At 41.1% G+C, this 23,271-nt stretch overlaps 1 protein-coding gene across 1 annotated transcript; it reads left to right on the top strand.

Moving 5' to 3' along the window:
- Positions 1–168: 168 nt before the first annotated feature.
- On the top strand, positions 169–22,583 carry PDIA3 (protein disulfide isomerase family A member 3). The gene is made up of 13 exons (XM_058541443.1): positions 169–414; positions 6,767–6,845; positions 8,030–8,147; positions 13,101–13,208; positions 15,183–15,312; positions 16,612–16,728; positions 17,041–17,166; positions 17,752–17,934; positions 18,996–19,104; positions 19,703–19,831; positions 20,401–20,480; positions 21,169–21,226; positions 21,442–22,583. Exons 1-13 carry the CDS (start codon positions 248–250, stop codon positions 21,553–21,555), a joined length of 1,518 nt encoding a protein of 505 aa, XP_058397426.1. The 5' UTR covers positions 169–247; the 3' UTR covers positions 21,556–22,583.
- The last annotated feature ends 688 nt before the right edge of the window (positions 22,584–23,271 follow it).

Here is a 23,271-nt window from a genome sequence, read left to right on the forward strand (position 1 = left end):
CTCGGCCCCGCCCCGCACTCCGGCCACTCGGCGGTTACCAGCCGGTCCCGCCCGCCAGACGCAGGCGCCGCGCAGCCAATCGGCGGCTGCCACACTGCGGCCCGAGCCGGGCTGGGGGGTAGGGACCTCCGGCTGCAGGTCCGCCTGGGCCAGACGCGCAGGAAGAGCGTGCGTGGTCGCCGGCCCGGCCTCTGCAGTCCCCGCCGAGCCCCGACCCTCCTGGCCGCCCCCACCTCACCTCGCCGCCATGCGCCTCCGCCGCCTAGCGCTGTTCCCGGGCGTGGCGCTGCTCCTCGCCGCGGCCCGCCTCGCCGCTGCCTCCGACGTGTTGGAACTCACGGACGACAACTTCGAGAGTCGCATCTCTGACACAGGCTCTGCGGGCCTCATGCTCGTCGAGTTCTTCGCCCCCTGGTGAGGCCACTAAGCCGGGGCGGGCGAGGAAGGGCCGTGCTGGGCCGGGGGCGAAGGCGCGGGAACGGTTGGGCCTACGCAGCGTTGGTGCTCTCCACCATTCCAGCGGGCCCGGCTGCGGCCGGCAGATGTCCCATCCCCGGGGAGCCAGGCTACCTCGCTGAGAGCGGAGAAGTCGGTGCTGATCGCCTAGGAGCGAGACCCGGGAAGGAAAACCCGAAGGCTCTCTCGCGCAGGGCCACATCCTTACCTTGGTGCTCTTGCGGCACTTCCTTTTTGCAGAGGGTTTAATACCCCCCTACCCCCTTTCGATTGGTATCTTCACGGTTTCTGGGTGAGTCAGTGTTAATGTACTCTATTCTACAGACGAGGAGGCGTCCTAAGGCTTTATACTGGAAGCGAACGTTTCACCAAGTGCAGAGGCCGCGGGCCCCCAGGGTACTTCCTTTCTTCTTGCCCCACGCCCCGCAGCCATTGGTTTCTAGCCAAGGTCACTCAGTGGCTGCAGAATGGGCATAAGTGCTTTCTTGAGGCAGGCAATTATTTTGTCTATCGCGTGGTGCACACTTTCTCCGTTAAGCTGATCACTTCTCAGCCCAGTAGAATCCCATCAAAAAGAGTAGGTGAACAAGAGTAATTCCGTCAGAATCTGTCTAAATTGTCAGTTTTAATTAGGATTTCTGAAAAAATGCCAGAAAAGACTCCAATGAGAAAGTAACCAGTGTTGGAGAAATACTCAGGGTGATTTAGCTGAACAAGGATGTAAATTCCTCAGAATAGAACTAACCTGAAATAAAAAGGTGGGGGAGGGGGATATACAGCAAATAGGACTTCTGGCCCAGTAAACTTGAGTGTTTTTTTAAACCCCAAAATCTTTACCACAGCAAACAATGGTTATCTTAACGCTTGGGATAGCTCAGTATATCCATGCTAATTACAATACTTAATTTTTCTCCTCCTGCCACAGTGACCCTTGGTCAAAATCTATTTGTATTCAAAAGTATCAGTAAAACAAAGTTAACTTCCACTTGCTTCTAACTCTTCTCTTCACTCTGCAGGGGCTCAGCTGACTTGTTGAGGGTTACACTAGAAGTTCTGTAGTGAAGACCACCTGAACCAGAAGGATGTGCTAGAGGCAACAAGTTTTGTTTTCAGCTTGTGACAGATTTTGCACCCAGGGCATTCCTGTGGCTAACTGGCAGTACTGATTACACATCATAGGTGATCTTTATGCATCTCTAGAGCTGACATTCTGACTTAGAAACATCTCTTCACAATCACATAACCATGCTGTTAATTTTGAGGGGATGTCACTGTAGTTAGAATGGCTGTATGGAGTTGTATCAAAACTAGATGGTGCTTCTGTGACTACAGGGGTCAACATGAAGTGAATTGCTGGAGTATTGTGGGCTACTAGACTGTTGGTTTAAAGGAGATTTTATTTTTTTCAACTGAAGGTGTTCTTTCCTACTTTAAGTCGTTGCATGAGCTTCCCTAAAAACTACATATCCCCCAAATTGTGTGGATCTCTCCTGTGGTGTCTGCTTTTAATTAGTCTAGAAGGTAAGGTCATCCTCCACAATGTGGGCAAGAAGGCTCAGTTTTCTGAATGAGTAGTTTGGAATCAAGGAAGTCTCCTGGTGATGATGTCCTTATTTCTTCACATTCAACTATTTTTATTTATTAATACTTCAGCTGGAAATATTTTCTGACTGCTGTATTCTTTTGTACAGATCAGGAGTACTAACTCACAAGTTAGATAGGAACAGTTAAAGAATCGTTATCAAGAGTGAAATGGACCTATGTTGAGCAAGTTCTTTTTCTCATTTGTTTCAGGGTATTTTTTCCACTTTCATTTTGCAAGTGAAAGTGAAAGATTTCTTTGCAGTTGAGTTTGTAGACTAGTATTTTCATTGTGGAGTTTTAATCATCTATGTAATTTGTAAACATAGGAGTATCTGAATTTCTCTGGGGAAATAAATAGCACTAGTTTAATGTTTGTGATAACTTCTGAAAATTTATTGATAATTTCTGAAAATTTATTGATCATTGTTAGGTAAGTTTTAAGTCCTCAGCATCTATTTATGTTGTAGATTTGTGCCCTGTCCTCTAGGACAGTAATAGTAAATAATAATATTTGATATACAGTGTTTCTAGAGTATGGAAAAAGACTGTACGGATAGATAGTATAAAATGGAATATTTAATATTTCTTTTTATACATATTGATTCCTTTACTTGGAATCCCCCTCCCTCCCCCATCTTTTCAACAAGATTTAGCTCAAAAGTTACTTCTTCCTTCCTTGGACAACTAACTGGTTGCTCTCTCCTCTCCGTTGGGACCTAATAATACTGTCATCCCTGCCAGACTGGTATTCCTTTAGGGAAAGGACTATATCAATTTTTCTGTCGGAGGCTAAAATAGCATTTGACACATTGCGGAGATGAAGTAATTATTGTTGGGTAGGTATATGTTGGGATTCATTATTAACTGCTAGGTGTCATCCCTGGAAGGTGGATGGGATTATTTGTGTTTTAATATTATGTAGGAGTGGGTGAAAGAAGTAGTGGTTAATCTTGATGTTCACCTTCAAACTTGACCTGAGTTCCATTCCTGGTGAATTTGAAGAGGGCAGTCTCCTCCAACCTCATTGGAACTCCTTGAACAGGTCCTCCCTTTGGGCATTTGATGAACTGAAGGATATTGCCAATGCTTAGGGCAATGCTTTTCTGTCCCAATCCTGCCACTTACACACACACCCCTACACCCCTGGTTCCCTCCTGGATTCCTGGAGGAATCATTCAGCCAGTCCCAGGGTAGGGCCCAGGCATGCAATTCTTTTTTTTTTTTTAATGTTCCATGGATATTTTTTATATAAATCTGGGTTGAGATCCACTGGTCTGGACTAATTATTTAATACTATTTTTCCTCTTCATATGTTTTAAGATAGTTGAGGTAAAACTATTCTTAAGTCTCTTGCCTCAGCCTTCTTGACAATTACTACATAGTCAACAGAAATCTCTCTTTTCTTCTTTATTCTCATTGCTGCCACTCTGATCCAAGCTTTCATTATCTGCCATGTGAAATATATTATCTTCTAGGTGGCTTTATTCTTATCTCTACTTTCCCCCTTCCTGTCAGTCCTATATATTGCTGACTGATATAGTCTTAATACGCTTGGCACATCTGTTATCTCTTAACGACAACAACAAAAAGCCCCTCACAGTTCTCTGAATGCGTCGTTCTCACTAGTAATGTTACCTTGCTCTATTTCACTTGTCTGAAATACCCTACCCTATCCTGTCTGAAGCCTTAAATTCTTAAAGGCCCAGATCCGATTCTTACTCCCCTTTATTTTTTTAAATTTTTCAATTATTTATTTTTTCCCCTCAAAGCCCCAGTAGATAGTTGTATGTCATAGTTGCACAGCCTTCTAGTTGCTGTATGTGGGACGCGGCCTCAGCATGGCCGGAAAAGCAGTGCGTCGGTGCGCGCCCAGGATCCGAACCCGGGCCGCCAGCAGTGGAGCGCGCGCACTTAACCGCTAAGCCATGGGGCCGGCCCATTACTCCCCTTTAATATACATTCTTTTTTAACCTTTGAACTCTTCTTATGTTCCCAAAAGCCTGGATTTTTCAGATGAATTGGTTATTTTATTATATTAAATTAATTGTAACTTCTGTATTTTTGTTACAACCCAAGTACACAAATTTTTAATTCATTTTGCAATATTAAAGGAATACAGAGGGGGCCAGCCCTGTGGGTTAGCGGTTAAGTGCGCGCGTTCCGCTACTGGCGGCCCAGTTCGGATTCCGGGCATGCACCGCTTGTCCGGCTGTGCTGAGGCCGCGTCCCATGTACAGCAACTAGAAGGATGTGCAGCTATGACATACAACTATCTACTGGGGCTTTGGGGGAAAAAAAATGGTGGAGGAGTGGCAATAGATGTTAGCTCAGAGCCGGTCTTCCTCAGCAAAAAGAGGAGGATTGGCATGGATGTTAGCTCAGGGCTGATCTTCCTCTCACACACACAAAAAAAGGAATACAGAGGATATAATAAATAATACCATATTTCAGATGTATCTGAGATGCCACTGATTGTAAGAGGAACCATCGTTTTCTGTCTCACAAAGAAAGAAATGCTACCATTGAACTATGACATGATTGCAAGGCACATCCCCATTTCAGATATGGTAAACTGTGCATCTGTAAAATACAGTGTAAGGAATACCATTTATTCCCCACCCAGTCTAAAAAATAAAGCCAGTACAGTTGAAGCCCTCTGTGTACCCCTTCCCCATCTTATGTACTCCCCCATCCTGAATTTGGTGTTTGTCGTTTGGTCATTTTATACTTTTAGTAAATATGTATATGACCCTAAGCAACATCTAATATTACTGTCTTTTTTTTTTTTTTTTTTTTGGTGAGGAAGCTTGGCCCTGTGCTAACATCTGTTGCCAGTCCTCCTCTTCTTGCTGAGGAAGATTGCTAACATCTGTGCCCATCTTCCTCTACTTTATATGTGGGACGCCTGCCACAGCATGGCTTGATAAGCAGTGCATAGGTCCACACCTGGGATCTGAACCCGTGAACCCCAGGCTGCCGAAGTGGAGTGCACAAACTTAACCACTATGCCACTGGGCCAGCCCCTACGGTCTTTTTTATATCGCTGTTCCTTCATTTAAGCTTTCTAATGATTATTTTTGAGTAGGACTTCTAAAGACCTTGAAGAATATAAGCTCTTATAGTCCTCTGTTGTTTTTTTTTGCCTTCGGAAGAGTGGCCCTGAGTTCACATCCGTGCCCATCTTCCTCTACTTTATATGGGACGTCGCCACAGCATGGCTTGACAAGCAGTGCGTTGGTGCAGGCGCCCAGGATCCAAACCTGCGAACCTCGGGCCGCCACATCGGAGCATGCGCACTTAACCGCTTGCGCCACCGGGCCGACCCCTATAGTCCTCTGTTTTAAACAGGTTTTAGGGGCAAAATATTTCCAAGTTACTTATCCATCTATCACTTAATAAAATAAATTTTGAGGCTGTTGGCTATGAAATACATCAGCTCAAATTTCTTCCGTGTTTCCTTCCTTTCGTTTTCTAATTCTATTTTTGCTGTCTGCGGGGAGGGTACAGAACTACTCACCTGTCTCAGAGTAATCCCTCTGCAACCCATTGGCTTTTGAAGAGATGATATACAGCTGGTGCTAGCTGTACACGGATAAGGAAGAGTATCTCCCCCCCCCCCCCATTGTATATACAGTGTGCCTATGGGACTGTTAGGACTTTCTGGGCAGAGGAGCAGGTGTTTCTAATGGCCCTCTGGGAGAATATTCTAATTGACATATTGTTTTATCCTCATCAGTTCTTATAGCCAGATGAGCTGTGTAGCTGTAAAAATCAGGCTTGCCCTCTTAAATATTTCATTCTAATGCTGTGCTGAAACTCAACTAAGAGGAGGAAAGCCTGCAAACGGCTGCTAGAGTATCTGTGTATAACAAATGAGTGCCTTCTGCGCCTCATTCTGCTACCCCCTCAAACTGGGTTTCTGGTTAGAGAGTCATACTGAAGGAATGGTGGAAGAGTACTTGATGATGATTCTTAAGGAGTTAATATGATACTTGGGACCTTATGAGGTTTCAGTCACTATTTTTAAGAACCACAGTGCTGGTTTCTTAAAGAAAAAATATACCTTCCTTTGGGAAATGCTACCAGGAGTGGGATTATTGCTATCTTGTCCTTCATTTTATCCTCACTAGTTGGTCAGTAGGGCTTGAGCCCTTTCCCTCTATAACGTGGAATATACTTCCGACTACAGCTTTCAGGGCTCAGTTGCACATTTTTTTTTTTTTTTTTGAGGAGACCAGCCCTGTGTTAACATCTGCCCATCCTCCTCTTTTTCTGCTGAGGAAGACTGGCCCTGGGCTAACATCTGTGCCCATTTTCCTCCACTTTATATGGGACACTGCCACAGCATGGCTTGCCAAGCAGTGCGTCGGTGTGCACGGGGGATGCGAACCCGCAAACCCCGGGCCGCGGCAGTGGAGCGCACGCTCTTAACTGCTTGCGCCACCTGCCCGGCCTCTCAATTACACTTGTAATTGAGAAAATAGGTGCTGCTCTGGACTGAACCAGTCCTACAGAGTCATCCTCAGGCTGGAGATAGTACCTTAACCTTCCAAGAGCTCTGGTGTACCTTATCAATAATGGATGTTGTTCAGGTGATGTTTTTGCTTTTGGATGCAGCTACTAGTTCAAAAGTAGTATTATAGTTTGAGATTCTTCCTAGAGAAACAGTTAACAAACTTGTAGGATTAAATTGAGAATTTGGCTTTTTTTAAATGTATCTATATAGGTGTGGACACTGCAAGAGGCTTGCCCCTGAGTATGAAGCTGCAGCTACCAGGTTAAAAGGCATAGTCCCATTAGCAAAGGTGAGTATAGGTGGATTATGGTTATAATTATGGTTTCAAAAGATTAATAAAAGTAGTGAAACTAAAGGAATGATTGGCATAAGAAAGAAGTAAAATATATGGTAAATAAAAATTAAGGAGCACATATGGAAAGTAGAAGTACAATAGTCAAGGTTCAAGGAAAATTATCATTGAGTAAATGAGTTCCCTAAACTACCATGTGATAGTCACAATGATGGGAATAGGAAAATGACATGAGGATGTTGATAAGTATGTAACTAACTGGTCAGCTGTAAACTTGGTATTGATTCCAGAATTTTGCCGTTACTCTGTAGTAAAGCATAGTTGCTTCAGTCTAAAAGCCCACATCTCGGCCAGCCTCAAATATATACATATATAGGACTGTTTTTGGAAATTGCTTTTAATCCTGATGTTTCTCTGGCAACTCGCCATAGGAAATAAGTTCAGTCCTGATTTAATTCCTTCCTCGTGAGGCTATGGCCTGTGTTACTATAGACACATTACTTTTCTGAATCTTAGTTTATGTTAAAGCATTGGGATCATACCTCAGAATCTTCTGATGATTAAATGAGATAATATATTCAAAATGCCTGTAGCACTGCTTGGTTTGGAGTAAGTGGCTAAATAGATGGAAATTGTTTTCCTTCTTCCTGATAGGTCTCACTGGATCTGTCATGTTATAGTTTAGCCCAGATTCAAACTAGCTCAGGGGGCATATTCAAGTATTAATAACTTTGCTAATAACTCTAGATGATTTTTCAAATCAAATTGTGTCCCACCCCACCTAAAGGGTATGTACACCCATCCATACATCCCCTTGATGATAATCATTATCAAAGTAAGCCACCATTTTTAGTTTAAGTGATTTATCCCTCACATATTCTGAGGCAGAAAAAAGGTGTAGACCACTGCTTTAGACAATAGAGTCTCCAAGGGCAGAATTTAAATAGTCATTTGTGCATTTTATATGAGGCCCAGGAATCTAAATTTTAAAGGATTCCTGAAGTAGTTCTGATATAGCTAGCCCAGCACCAGTCTACCTTTAAAATCTAATGTTCTGTGGCATGTGTGTTAAGAACTACTTGATCCTTTTATGATTTGACCAATCTTAATATTTTGGAAACATAGGAAGAGCCTGCAGCAGGCAATTGGATAACAAATGGTTCGTGTATTTTAATCTTTAGGTTGATTGTACTGCCAACACAAACACCTGTAATAAGTATGGAGTCAGTGGATATCCAACCCTGAAGATATTTAGAGATGGTGAAGAAGCAGGTGCTTATGATGGGCCCAGGACTGCCGGTAAGGATCCTGGATTACATTCTGGAAACTGAATTTGTTAAGTACCCTGTTCTTTGTAGTGGGAACATGGCATTTTTCTATAGAATATACTTTACATCTTAAAAATGCCTCATGTAACAGGTCAGTTTGGTCGCTAACAAAGACTTCTCTAAATGAACAGATTAGGGCTGGCCCTGTGGCTTAGGGGTTAAGTGCTTGCGCTCTGCTGCTGGCGGCCTGGGTTCGGATCCCGGGTGTACCCCAACGCACCACTTCTCCAGCCATGCTGAGGCCGCGTCCCACGTACAGCAAGTGGAAGGATGTGCAGCTATGACATACAACTATCTACTGGGGCTTTGGGGGGTAAAAATAAATAAATAAAATTATAAATGAACAGATTATATAAGTAATGTAGAAGATACTTGAGTTATAAGGTCAACTAGGCGCTTTTTTTTTTTTGCCTTTGGTGTGGAAGATTAGCCCTGAGCTAACATCTGTTGCCAATCCTCCTCTTTTTGCTGAGGAAGATTGGCCCTGGGCTAACATCCGTGCCCATCTTTCTCTATTTTATATGTGGGATGCCTGCCACAGCATGGCTTGGTGAGCGATGTGTAGATCCACGCCTGGGATCGGAACCTGTGAACTCTGAGCTGCCAAAGCGGAACCTGCAGACTTAACCACTATACCGCTGGGCCGGCCCCTCAACTAGGCATTTTTTCATTTGGCAAATATTTATTGAGTACTCTGTGCCAGATATTCTAGATATACTAAGTGCTCAGTATTCATTGGTAAACAAAACAGACAAGGTTCCTACTCTTGTGGTCCTTACATTCTGGGAGATGAAGAGAAAAAGGCAATAAATGAGTTTAAAAATATGTATAGATAACCACCTCACATCCATTAGAATGGCTACTATCAAAAAAAAAAAAAAAGCAGAGAATAACGTGTTGATGAGGATGCGGAGAAATTGGAACCCTTTTGCACTGTTGATGTGAGTGTAAAATGCTGTAGCCGCTATGGAAAACAGTATAGTGGTTCCTGAAAAAATTAAAAATAGAATTACCATGTGATCCACCAATTCTGCTTCTGGGTAAACCCAAAAGAATTAAAAGCAGGGTCTTTGAGAGATATTTGTACACCTATGTTTATAGCTTCATTATTCACAATAGCAAAAAAGGTAGAAGCAACCCACTTGGGTTGATAGAAGCATCCATCTATCAATGGATAAAATGGATATACAAAATATGTATAAAATACAATGGAATATCATTCAGCCCTTAAAGTTCTGACACATGCTACAACGTGGATAAACCTTGAAGACATTATACTAAGTGAGATAAGCCAGTCACAAAAAAGACAAATACTGTGTCATTCCACTTATGTGAGGTTCCTACAGTAGTCAGTTCATAGAGACAGAAAGTAGAATGGTGGTTCTCAGGGCCTATGGGGTGGTGAGAATGGGGAGTTGTTTAATGGCTAGAGTTTCAGTTTTATAAGATGAAAATGGTACTGGAGATCAGTCGTACAATAATGTGAATGTACTTAATGCCACAGAACTGTACACTTAAAATTGGTTAAGTTGGTAAATTTTATGTTATGTATATTTTACCACAATTAAAAATTTTTAAATGTCAATAATATATATGGATAAGATAAATTCATTGAGTGATAAGACATTAAGGGAGAAAAATAAAACCATATAGTGTGATAGTGATGGGTGTTGGGAGCATCACATAATGAGAGTGATCAGGGAAGTAACCTTTAAGTTGAGACCTGAATGATAGGGAGGAGGCTAGCCATGAGAAGATCTGGGCCAGCCCAGGCAGAGGGAAAGCAGGTACAAGAAGGCCCAAAGGTATAACTGAGCTTGATGTGTTCAAGCTGTGAAGACTGTGTGGCTGGAATATAATCAACAAGGATGACAGGTGAAGTTTGAGAGGTTAGTGGGGACTGGATCCTTTAGGGCCCATAATTGATGAGAAAAAGTATTTTATATGAGCAAAGACAGTTTTATCTTGATAGACTCTGAGTCTATCAAATAATCGGGTGTATTTTACCTTTTTGTGATGGAAAGCTAAAAGGTAAGGGGTTCAGTTTGGGCATTTTAGATGATGTGGAATTTTTTCAGTATGTATGATTGTAATTCGTATACAAAGCTCTACATGACATGACCGCCGCCTGACTCTGATGTCATCTAGACTGTTTCATCTTAGGCCCCTTTCCCTGGCTGTATTCGCAGCCTGAAATGATCTTCTCCCATGTTTACATGGCTTGCTCCTTTTTGTCATTCAGTTCGTGGCTTAAATTTCACCTCCCAGAGGTTTTCCCAAACCACCAGACCTAAGGTAGCCACCCAGTCATTTTCTTATATCATCCTCTTAATTCTCTGCATAGCACTGGTTACTATCTGATTTATTAAATTGTTTACTTATTTGGAGATTTATTGTATTTATTTATTTGGAGATTTACTTATATTGTAAGCTCCAACAGCAGAGACCTTGTTTAGTTTATTACTCTATCCCCAGCACATAGATTCCACATATAGCAGATAGTCAATAACTCTTTGTTGAATGCATGAATAAATATTTTGGCCCAACTGAGGTCATTTAGTCAGCACTCAAAATTCAATATGTCTAAACACAAAAGGAAAAATCTTTTTTTTTCTGAGCTTAAAAGCGTTAATGAAGAGCTCACATTACCATTTGGATTTTATCAGTTTAATTTAGGGTGGAATTAACAGTTAGAGTTATTGATAGGTTTTTCTCTGAACTTGGACAGGTCTTAACTAAATTGTAGGTGAATCCAACCAGACTGCTACTAGGCAAAATATTCTCACTTGGGCTATAACATAGATTTCTTAAACTCTAGAATTTCTCAGCATCTGACTAGGAGGTTTGGCTACTCAGGATGGATTATTTTGTTCATGTACTCCTCTAAGGATTATACTGTTTGCCTTCCTACTTAAACTGGTTACTCAGCATGCCCATTATACCTTCTAGAGAATTTTAAATACTCAGAAAAGTAGCACTTTTCATCATAGCCCTGAGGAGAAGTTCTTTATAATAATTTATATTGTAATATAGTAATAACAGTCCCCTTGAAGACTAAACAATTCATACCCAATTTCAACTAATCTGTTGATACAACCCCTCTTCTGTGAGGAGTTGAAGAAAACATGTAGAAGAAAAAAAAATCATGAATGGAGAGAAGGAAAAAACTACCTTAGGAAAAATGCAAAATAGGCTCTATTATGTTAAAAGAGTTAAACAGTACTCTACTCTGTCTCAGCCAGTTAGCAAATTATTAGAGCACTTAGAAGAGAAAAGAGGTGGAAGGGGTAGAATATTGTGGAGGAGGAGCACTGCCTCTGTGTGGCCTGTGAGCATTTTGAGCCTATGAATGGTTTCAGTGGATCCCAGAAGAAAGTAGAATAATCGTCTGTCGCCTAGGTGTAAGGGACGAAAAGATTTTTTTGTGTTTTTGTGTGGGGTTGTTATTTGTAAACTTTTACTTATCTAGCCCATTTCACCTCGTTAGAATATTGTGATTTGGGTGGTTCCTGTACATGACATGATTTGACCTATATATAGTTAAACCCCTATGCAAGCTTGCTGAGTCACCACATTTTCTGCTTTTAAAATGTAAGGCTACAAAGTGACTCTTTGTGCTACTTGAGAATAAGGGATTTGTGGGGCCGGCCCGGTGGCGCAAGCGGTTAAGTGTACACGCTCCACTGCGGTGGCCCGGGGTTCACCAGTTCAGATCCCGGTCGTGCACCGACACACTGCTTGTCAAGCCATGCTGTGACGGCATCCCAGATAAAGTGGAGGAAGATAGGCACGGATGTTAGCCCAGGGCCAGTCTTCCTCAGCAAAAAGAGGAGGATTGGCAAATGTTAGCTCAGGGCTGATCTTCCTCACACACACACAAAATATATATATGGGATTTGTTTATTCATTTAGTTTATTTGCAAAATGGATGTTTCTTGTACTTGTTATGTGCTGGGTATTATTCTTAGAGCTAGGTATAAATCAATGGACAAAACAGACAAAAATCTCTACCCATTTGGAATTTACTTTGTAGTGGGGAAAGATAGATAGAAATAATAAGATTAGAGTGTATTAATTAGATGGGTGAAAAGTGCTGTAGAGAAAGAAAAGGCGAGAAAAGGAGATAAGGGAGTGTTGGAGGTTGAATAGGTTTTGGTTTACGATGGGATGGTCAGAGAGGTCTTCATCAAGAAGATGACATTTGAGTAAAGACCTAAAGGAGATGAGGAAGGAAGACAAGTGGATATCTGGGGAAAGAGTGTTCTAGGCAGAGAGAATAACATGCACAAAGGCATTGTTTAATTTGTACTGTTATAAACACCTTAATACATCACTGGTAGGGATATAAATAAGTACAATCTCTTTGGGGATCAGTTTAACAATTATAAATGCATGTAGTCTTTAACCCAGTGAGTTCACTTCTAGAAATTTACCCTACAGATACACTCAATTGTGTGCAAAAAGACATTAGTACAAGGTTGTTTATTGCAGAGTAATTTATAACAGCAAGAAATTGGAAACACATGTCCATCAATTGTGTCTGGTTAAATAAATTATAGTACATCCATACAATGAAACAGTATGCAGCTATAAAAACGATTGAGGTAGCTCTTTATGTATATTGACATAAATTATCTCTAAACTACGTTAAATAACAAAAACAAAATACAGGACAGCATATGTGTGTATTGCCATTTGAGGAGAAAAGAATAAATATGTAATTGCTTGTTTACATACAATATGTCTGGAAGAATATTTAAAAAACTGAAATATTATCCTATAGGAAGGAAACTGAATAACTAAGGACAAGGGTAGGAAGAAAACTTTGCATTGTATACCGTTTTGAACTTAGAATCTTGTGAATGATTATCTACTCAAAAATTATAAATTTATGTTGCTATATTCTTTCATCTTGTCCTTTAAGATGGAATTGTCAGCCACCTGAAAAAGCAGGCAGGACCAGCTTCAGTTCCTCTCAGAACTGAGGAAGAATTTGAGAACTTCATTAGTGATAAAGACGCTTCTGTGGTGGGTAAGTAGCAAATATTTGATTATGCCACAAAATCATCAACTGGGTTTCAAAAACCCTCTATGTCTGATTCAACAACAAAGTTAAAAGAGTTTAGGAAACCTTGGAGGCAGTTGAAAAGACAACTCAGAATTAGTTCAGTATTACTATAATGTGGAAAAAATTGTTTTATTTGAATGGCTTTGTGTTCTTACAGATGTAAAGATTTAATTTCAATTAAAGGACTAAAATGGGGGCTGGTCCCGTGGCTTAGCGGTTAAGTGCATGCACTCCACTACTGGCGGGCCCGGGTTCAGATCCCGGGCACACACCAATGCACTGCCTCTCTGGCCATGCTGAGGCCGTGTGCCACATACAGCAACTAGAAGGATGTGCACCTACGACATACAACTATCTACTGGGGCTTTGGGGGAAAAAAGGAGGAGGATTGGCAATAGATGTTAGCTCAGAGCTGGTCTTCCTCAGCAAAAAGAGGAGGATTAGCATGGATGTTAGCTCAGGGCTGATCTTCCTCACAAAAAAAAAAAAAGGGACTAAAACGGGAATATCTTCAGCTTTTTCTATCTTAAACTCTGAAATTTAACTCAAATAATAAGATAGTCAAGACTGAAAATAGAGTTTTAAGGTGGGAGGATAGAAGTAAATAATAAATCCCTGGGTCTGCTATTTTCACAGTTGTGGGGGAATCTAGAATTTAAGATCAAATTGCTAGGGTTTGTATATATTTCTATAGCAGTCTTTGCTTTGTCAGGTGTTGCAGTATCTCATTTTATCCTTAAAATAACTTGAGCCAGTTAAACATTCTACATCTTGGGTGTCCTTTGTTTTGTTTTGTTTTAAATGTAATGTATAATAGATTTAACTAAAAAATTTATATATGTAAGCTGTGTTTGTGCTTCTCTTAATCTCTTAATTAAGTACTATAATAAAATTAACTTTCTGGCAGTAGAAGATGGTTTTATCATTTAAATTTGAATAAAAGTCACTTCTTGGGGCCGGCCCGCTGGCACAAGCGGTTAAGTGCGCGTGCTCCGCTGCGGCGGCCCGGAGTTCACCTGTTCGGATCCCAGGCGCGCACCGACGCACTGCTTGGCAAGCCATGCTGTGGCGGCGTCCCATATAAAGTGGAGGAAGATGGGCACGGATGTTAGCCCAGGGCCAGTCTTCCTCAGCAAAAAAAGAGGAGGATTGGCAGATGTTAGCACAGGGCTGATCTCCTCACCAAAAAAAAATAAAGAGGGGGCCGGCCCCGTGGCTTAGCGGTTAAGTGCGTGCGCTCCGCTGCTGGCGGCCCGGGTTCGGATCCCGGGCGCACACCGACGCACCGCTTCTCCGGCCATGCTGAGGCGCGTCCCACATACAGCAACTAGAAGGATGTGCAGCTATGACATACAACTATCTACTGGGGCTTTGGGGGAAAAAATAAATAAATAAAATTATTAAAAAAAAAAAGTCACTTCTTGTCTGGGTTTTACTGATTCTGTATATTTTATAAGGAGTTAACCGTAAGCAGACATTTAATAAACACCTATGTTTCAGTCACTTTTCTAGACTTGAAGTTCTAAAGACAAGTAAGATGTAGAAAAAAATACAATGAAGTAATTTTCAGTTTATTTTGATATATTGCCTTATTTAATCCTTTTGACACCTGATATAGTCCCTGAAATTTTAAGAAGTTAAGCAATTTGCCCAAATTTATTCAATTGTGAAAAATTAGAATTAAGACTTGAACCCTGACAAATCCTCTCCCTTGGCTCCCTCAAAAATGTTTTTTTAAAGGGTAGAGGAAGAATTCTCATCCTGAGTCTTCTGTCAAATATTCTGGGTGGTCATGGCAAAGCAGACTCAGTCCTGCTACCTATCTCACTTTGCTTATCCGTAATAGAATAAAGGTTTTGAAAAGTAGAAGAATTTTCAAGTTTTAAATATGTCTCGGCACTTACTGTTTCTTCTTTGTGTTTGACATTTTCTATATAGGTTTTTTCAAGGATTTATTCAGTGAAGCTCACTCTGAGTTTCTAAAAGCAGCCAGCAATTTGAGAGATAACTACCGATTTGCACACACCAATGTTGAGTCTCTGGTGAACAAGTATGATGATAATGGAGAGTAAGTGACTGACTTGAATGCTCTTGTAAATCTCTGGACAAAGTGCTATTGTATGATTTTTATACCTAGTTTTTCCACAAGGTTTACTGAGCACTTGGTAGGCATTAAGCTAAGTGCTGGTAACTGTTTCTGCCTTTGAGGGGCATCTCGTAGGGAGAGATAGTGAATATATTTAAAAATGTAAATGTAAGTAAGCATTATAGGTGTTATGATAGAAGTATATGCAGGGTGTGCTGGAAGTACAGAGGAGGAAGTGATTTTTTTCTTTTGGGGTAGGGAGTAGTATCAGAAAAAACTTCATGGAGGAGGTAACTCTAGAGGTATGTCTTGAAAGGTAAGTTTTTCCAGGCGGGTTATGGTGGTTGGGATAAAAATTATTCTAGACATGGGGCCGGCCCTGTGGCTTAGTGGTTAAGTACACGCGCTCTGCTACTGGTGACCCGGGTTCGGATCCCGGGCGCTCACCGACGCACTGCTTCTCCGGCCATGCTGAGGCCGCGTCCCACATACAGCAACTAGCAGGATGTGTGACTATGACATACAACTATCTACTGGGGCTTTGGGGGGTGGGGGGAAGGAGGAGGATTGGCAATAGATGTTAGCTCAGGGCCGGTCTTCCTCAGCAAAAAGAGGAGGATTAGCATGGATGTTAGCTCAGGGCTGATCTGCCTCAAAATAAATAAATAAATAAACAAATAAAATGGCTCCACTGTAGTCAAAAAAAAAAAAAAGAATTTTACAGCTGGAGGGAATCTTAGATATTTTGTCTAATGAGGTGATTTTCTTACTGTGTGGGAGAGTTGAATTTTCAAGGAGAGTGGCAGGACAAGGTGCCTTCCAAGAGGAGCAAGTTCTCCTTTCTTTTACTGTATATATTGGGGCTTTGGGGTAAGTTGGGTTCTATTTGTTATTGTTTTTAAAGGTTTGGAACTTAATCATCTACTCTAACCCACTTTTGTACTGATGAAAAGCTGAAGCCCAGAGGATTAAATTGATACCTGGCTCAAGGTCTTTGAAATTTGTAGTGGAGCTAGGATTAGAACCAAGCTCTCTTAACTTTGCAACCCAGGGTTTATTGAACCCTCATACCCAATTAGTGCACTTGAGATTAAGGTGGTTAGCACCTTAGTGTTGATGAGAAAGTTATGTTGCTAAGTCTATGGTGGCAGAAAAGAGTCCTTATTTGCATAAATGGTGATAATAAAAGTGGCAGCAAGAGTAGATAGTCTGAGCTTTAAATAAGAGATGGAAGACGGGTCTTCTGCTGTCTACCTACTAAAAATTTTTTGTTTTTTTAAGGGGTATCACTTTGTTTCGTCCTTCACATCTGATAAACAAGTTTGAGGACAAGACTGTGGCATATACAGAACAGAAAATGACCAGTGGCAAGATTAAAAAGTTTATCCAGGAAAACATGTGAGTACCTCTTTATACCTTGTTTGGGATTTCTTGGCTTCATTTTAGTTTGTTTACCTCAGTTATTAAGCAGAGCCATGTTTGGGACTAAGTAGCCTCATTCAAGGGATTGTAATGATAATAGTTGAAGTTTATATTAAAGCAGTAATGTGTAGGCCCTGGAACTCCTATTGTGGTCCTGTAAGGTATATAGCTCAATACTTAACCTATTTGTTGAAAATTTCTATCCTTTATAAGTGATATCAGTTACTTTGTGATAATTCCATAATATAGCTATAAACCTGCCAAATTTGCTGTTTTATTTCATTTCAGTTTTGGTATCTGCCCTCACATGACAGAAGACAATAAAGATTTGATACAGGGCAAGGACTTACTTATAGCTTACTATGATGTGGACTATGAAAAGAATGCGAAAGGTTCCAACTACTGGAGAAACAGGTGATAAGAATCATTTTTCCCCTTCGTAAATAGTTTTACCCAATGTGTAAATAGTGATGTGAGAGCAGATAAGAATGGAAACATTTGGCTCCCCAAAACTACATTTGAAGCCATAAGGCCAAATAACATAAACTATTTCCGGAGTCTATTGGGCATATCTTCCATAGGTGCCTTGTGACACAACTGATTCCTAACTTCCTAGTAAAAGATGCAAATGTGATCTAAAGTGTACTTTGAAACATTGTGCCTACTTGCCCATTGAGACTCTCAGTGCATTTTATCCTTATAAATTTTCTTTTCAGATCAGTCAGTATGCCTGCAATATTTTACGGTTATATAATATAGCAAGATTCGGTAGGAATGGACTATTTGATTGGGTACCACCAGTTTGGCAGTGAAGTTTAGTAAGACATTGGAGCATACCATAATCCTGTGTGAGTGCCCAAGAACACAAGTTCAGACTGATTCCAGGGGGCTACATGAACTATAAAACTTAGTCTTTGCTTTCTAGCTTCTTGCTTCTGGGTTTCAGAAGTGCTTTACCACCCGAGTGTAGTCTTGGCATAAATATCTCATTTCCCACAGAGTGATGATGGTGGCAAAGAAATTCCTGGATGCTGGAAACAAACTCAGCTTTGCTGTAGCTAGCCGCAAAACCTTTAGCCATGAACTTTCTGATTTTGGCTTGGAAAGCACTGCTGGAGAGCTTCCTGTTGTTGCCATCAGAACTGCAAAAGGAGAGAAGTTTGTCATGCAGGAGGAGTTCTCGTGAGTTACAAGTTAGCGTGGGTTTGGGATTTCATTCTGCAAGGAAACTATTAAAGCCTTTTACACTACTGAGGATTTATAAAGAAGAATATTGGAATGGGAAGATAGGTCTTCTAGTCTAGACTATGACTATCATTTTTCTCAATTTAATTATAGGTAGTTTAAGGATCATAATCCTTAATAAATTCTGAAAACTAACAAAAGGGTGGCAGCTTGGAATTCTTACATGATTGTTTCCACCCTGCCATTAGAAATAGTAGACAGAGAGCCAGCCCTGATGGCCTAGTGGTTAAAGTTTGGCATGCTCTGCTTTGGCAGCCCAGGCGCGGACCCACACCACTCATCTGTCAGTAGCCATGCTGTGGCGGCAGCTCACATAGAAGAACTGGAAGGACCTATAACCATGTACTGGGGCTTTGAGAGGAAAAAAAAAACAGAGGAAGATTGGTAAAAGATGTTAGCTCAGGGCAAATCTTTCCCAGCAAAAAAGAAAGAAAGAAAGAAACAGTAGACAGAGAATATTGAACAGTCTCTTTGAGATTGATGTAGTTTTAGACCAATCCAACCCCCTCCCATCCCTACAGAATGTCTTTTCTTCTTGGAATACCACATTGGCCTAAAGTAAACTCAGGGAATTGGAAAGATCTTAAAATCTCAGACAATTTGACCTTTACCTTCTGAGACTTTGGGAGATCAAGACGAGAAAATCTTCCTTGTGAGCAAATCATTAAAACAAGAAACCATAAGTAGGCAGTATTCTCCAGACTAACAGAATAAGACCTGATTCTTTTGCAGAAGGAGTTTCCAGAAAATGAATGTTTTCTTCTCTGACCATTCTAATCCACAAAAACACTAGAAATACAAGGAGGTGGTTGGTTTCTTGTTCAGCCAGTAGTTCTGCATATTGAGATATAAAAGTCCCCTGTTTTTTTTAGCTTCTGATTTCTTTCTAGCCTTGAAATTGAAGCCAAAATATGTAGAAACTATCCTAAGAAACTGCTTTTACTTCCCTCAATGGTGAGAGTAAATTAATAATCTGACGCTTGTCTTTCTAATTCCAGGCGTGATGGCAAGGCTCTTGAGAGATTCCTGCAGGATTACTTTGATGGCAACCTGAAGAGATATCTCAAGTCTGAGCCCATCCCAGAGAGCAATGACGGGCCTGTAAAGGTGTGGTGCTCACAGCCTCACCAAAGCCTCTATGCAGTTGCCTCCCCTCACTCCGTCTGCCCCCAGCTTTTTTATTGAGATATAATTGACTCTCCTTATTTCTTTATTCTAAAAATGCTGGGTCTAAGTGAAGACCTTGTTCCCTGTCGTGGTTTTGTTTGTCCTCACCTCCCTGAGTCATAAAATAAATATTGGCAGAGCTCATGATGCTCATTAGGGGCAACAGTATAAAACCTTCATAGAATTTTCTGATGATATTTATATTAGGGCTAGATTACTCTTCGGGATAGAGCAAGCTAACCTCTAAGAAGAGTTTTAAGATGGTTGCTCTGAGATTATTTTAAGGAAGAGTTGGGTAGCACTTGTTTCCTGTGACTTCCTGAACATTAGTTTGACAGGTGACAGACATGGGAATGAGTTGGTTTCTGGAGAATGGCAACATCTTGAATATAGTTTGTAAATGCAGTTTGGGTTTCAATGACATATTTTCAGTGGCAACACATCAAATTTGAGAGGGAAGGGGTCCAGAAATGAATATAACTCATGAATTTATTCTTCAATTTGCCTTACCAACTAGAGAATCTTCTGTGTTTTCCAGGTAGTGGTAGCAGAGAATTTTGATGAAATAGTGAATGATGAAAATAAAGATGTGCTGATTGAATTTTATGCTCCTTGGTGTGGTCACTGTAAGAATCTGGAGCCTAAGTATAAAGAACTAGGAGAGAAGGTAAGTCTGAACCATATTCTGAAGATAAAATTTGAGTTGGGAAGTTTACACACATATTCAGCATTGGCTAATGAGTTACCCTAATTAGTTCAGTATGTAAATACTGGTAGATTTTTTTCCAACTTTTTACTGTTTGCTCACTTTCTCCTGACTGCCCCCTAGTGTCTCTAGCTGTGCAGTGCCTCAGATACCTGCTTTAACTTTCCACTCCTCAGACTCAGTTTAGATTATGGTTAAAAGTATCCAGGCTTTTTAATTTTCGTAATGGCTTATGTGAATCCATTATGTTCCTTCATCTTAAAACACTTGGCTTAGCCATTATAATGTCTTATTTAGGCCAGGTAATTTGAAGGTGGCTGTATATAGAGTCTTAATATATAGGAACCAAGGGAGAAAAGGGAAGCTTGTGGAAGGTTAGATACTAAGTGCAGATGTCACTACTTTTCCCTTCTGAGCAGCAAGACTTATCCAGGTGTTTAAAAATGATATTGGTTTAGGTTCTGAATTGACTCAATGTCCCTTGGTCACCAAAAACTTGAAATTTAAAGATCTTACCTTTTTCTTAACAGCTCAGAAAAGACCCAAATATTGTCATAGCCAAGATGGATGCCACAGCCAATGATGTGCCTTCTCCATATGAAGTCAGAGGGTAAGTAGATTAAAAGCTAATAAAAGTGTCTAGGAAATTGATAGGAAAAAATAAGCTTGCAAATGATTTCTTTATTGGGCGTGGTTTGGGGAGTCCTCATGTTCCAGTTGAACACAGACCCACTGATGCCTTCCTGGCGTAGAGTTCTGCAGCATGGGCCCACATGACTGCCAGAGATTTTGTGAACTCTCATATTCCTGAGTGGTTTTTTTTTTTTTTTGTTTTTTTTTTTGGTGAGGAAGATGAGCCCTGAGCTAAAATCCATGCTAACCCTCCTCTTTCTGCTGAGGAAGACCGGCTCTGAGCTAACATTTATTGCCAATCCTCCTCCTTTTTTTTTTCCCCCCCAAAGCCCCAGTAGATAGTTGTATGTCATAGTTGCACATCCTTCTAGTTGCTGTATGTGGGACGCGGCTTCAGCATGGCCAGAGAAGCAGTGCGTTGCTGCGCGCCCAGGATCCGAACCCGGGCCGCCAGTAGCGGAGCACGCGCACTTAACCACTAAGCCACAGGGCCGGCCCTCCTGAGTTTTGATAGGATGTAACCTAGCCACTGATGGAGAATAGTGTCTGATCAGATTAGAAATCATGAAGAGAAGTTATTCCCAGAGACAGTTATTGGGAAAGTATATGTCAGAGTTACTCTGGAACCTAAAATTAGTCAACTCTTTTTTTTTTTCTTTCCCCAGTTTTCCCACCATCTACTTCTCTCCAGCCAACAAGAAGCTAAATCCAAAGAAATATGAAGTAAGTGCATTGTCTCATCTCCCCACAGATACACACACACACACTTGTACATATCCAGTTCTTTGAGTTTATTTAACTAGAAACTCTTGCGGCTCTCATGGTCAATATATGTGGTTGCAAACGTGGTTTTACAAACTCAAAAGTCTTCCTATTGGGGGAAAGAATCCAGGGTTCTTTAAAATGTTAAATTTTCAGAGTAATCTTTCTGTTTTCAGGGTGGACGTGAATTAAGTGATTTTATTAGCTATCTACAGCGAGAGGCTACAAACCCCCCTATAATTCAAGAAGAAAAACCCAAGAAGAAGAAGAAGGCACAGGAGGATCTCTAAAGCAGCCAAACATACCACTTTGTAAAAGGACTCTTCCAGCAGAGATGGGAACACCATTGGGGAGGACTGAGATTCATATGAGATTGTTACCTCTGAGGGCTGAGAGGACAGAATGGATATAATCTGAATCCTGTTAAATTTTCTCTAAACTGTTTCTTAGCTGCACTGTTTATGGAAATACCAGAACCAGTTTATGTTTGTGGTTTTGGGAAAAATTATTTGTGTTGGGGGGAATGTTGTGAGGGTGGGGGGAATTGAGTTGGGGGGTTATTTTCTAATTTTTTTTGTACATTTGGAACAGTGACAATAAATGAGCCCCCTTTAAGCTGTCTTTTTTCCATGAGATGGGGAACCAAAGGTGCTCTAAACCAGTACTGTCCAGTAGAATTTTCTGCAGTGATGGAAATGTCCTGTAATCTTCATTGTCTAATATAGGTAGATATTGAGCATTTGAAATGTGGCCAGGAACTACATTTTAAATTTTCGTTAAATAGTCAGAATTAGGCCTAGTGGCTACCATATTGCTCAGTACAGCTGTAGACCAACTAACTGGGTCTGCAGTTATCACCTGTAGATCCTTTCCAAATTTCTTCTCTTTCTGTCTTTACATGTTTATTGCCCAGGCTCCTAGCCTGATGATTAGAACAGGTGAGGGACCTTTCTTGTTGGGCTGTTTCTGGCCCTGCCCATGCCCTAAAGATGGGTTGCTGTTTATCCTTGCCATGGAGTTGAGCATGTTTTTACCTCCCAAGGGCTATTCTCTGCCCAGAAATTCCCTGTGTGGGTGTGGCATCAGGTTGGGTTTCCATCCAAGTTGTTTCAGGAATTGCTGACACTGTTGGGTGCAGCCCTCTCCCCTAAAGCCCCAGGGTGTGGCCCATTAACTTCCCTCTCCAGTGGAACTGGGAAAGGCAGTATCATTCCTGGTTGTGAGTGAAGCATCCACTTTCTTCTGGAACAATGAGGAATGAAAAGGATAGGACTGGTGTGATGTTTTGTTGAAATGAATTAAACCATTTCCCTCTTCCTTTTTGTGGGTAAATCCAAATCCTATACACCGTTACAGTTTTCAGTCACTGGATAATTCCAGACAGGAGCCCTAATTGTAGGTGATCCTCAAACTCAATGTTTAGAAAAGGAGAACTTTATTACTACTGTAATCTCTAGTTGTCAATTATAAGATGGGTTCTTAAGATGGATTTGGTAGAACCTTATAGCAAAACATGTATCAGAATCATCCATAGTGCTTTCAAGAAGTAAAGATGCCTAACCATAATTTTGGAGATTCTAATTCATAAGATCTGGGCTGGGGATCTAATTTTTCAGAAAGTCCCAGAAGTGGTTCAGATATACAGCCAGTGGTAAGAACCACTGCCTTAGAGGAATTTTGTTTTTTAATTTTAGGGAGTTTATTTTTTTTGTGAGGAAGACCAGCCCTGAGCTAACATCGGATGCCAATCCTCTTTTTTGCTGAGGAAGACTGGCCCTGGGCTAACATCCATGCCCATCTTCCTCTACTTTATATGGGACACCGCCACAGCATGGCTTGCTAAGCGGTGGGTTGGTGTGCGCCCAGGATCCAAACCGGCAAACCCCGGGCTGCCACAGCAGAGTGCGCGCGCTTAACCACTTGCGCCACCAGGCCGGCCCCTGGCTTAGGAGATTTAAGGAAAGGATATAAACTTGTACAAAGGAGACAGAGGCAATCAGTTTTAT

This window comes from Diceros bicornis, chromosome 5, assembly GCF_020826845.1.
Source record: "Diceros bicornis minor isolate mBicDic1 chromosome 5, mDicBic1.mat.cur, whole genome shotgun sequence".
In the NCBI taxonomy this organism is placed as follows: domain Eukaryota; kingdom Metazoa; phylum Chordata; class Mammalia; order Perissodactyla; family Rhinocerotidae; genus Diceros; species Diceros bicornis.

What these genes read in the sequence shown, in the direction of transcription:
- PDIA3 (XM_058541443.1), top strand. Translation starts at nt 248, where the DNA reads ATGCGCCTCCGCCGCCTAGCGCTGTTCCCGGGCGTGGCGCTGCTCCTC. An exon ending in TGATGGGCCCAGGACTGCCG is followed by an intron (nt 8,148 to 13,100) that starts GTAAGGATCCTG and finishes TTGTCCTTTAAG; the next exon opens with ATGGAATTGTCAGCCACCTG. An exon ending in GCAATGACGGGCCTGTAAAG is followed by an intron (nt 19,105 to 19,702) that starts GTGTGGTGCTCA and finishes TGTGTTTTCCAG; the next exon opens with GTAGTGGTAGCAGAGAATTT.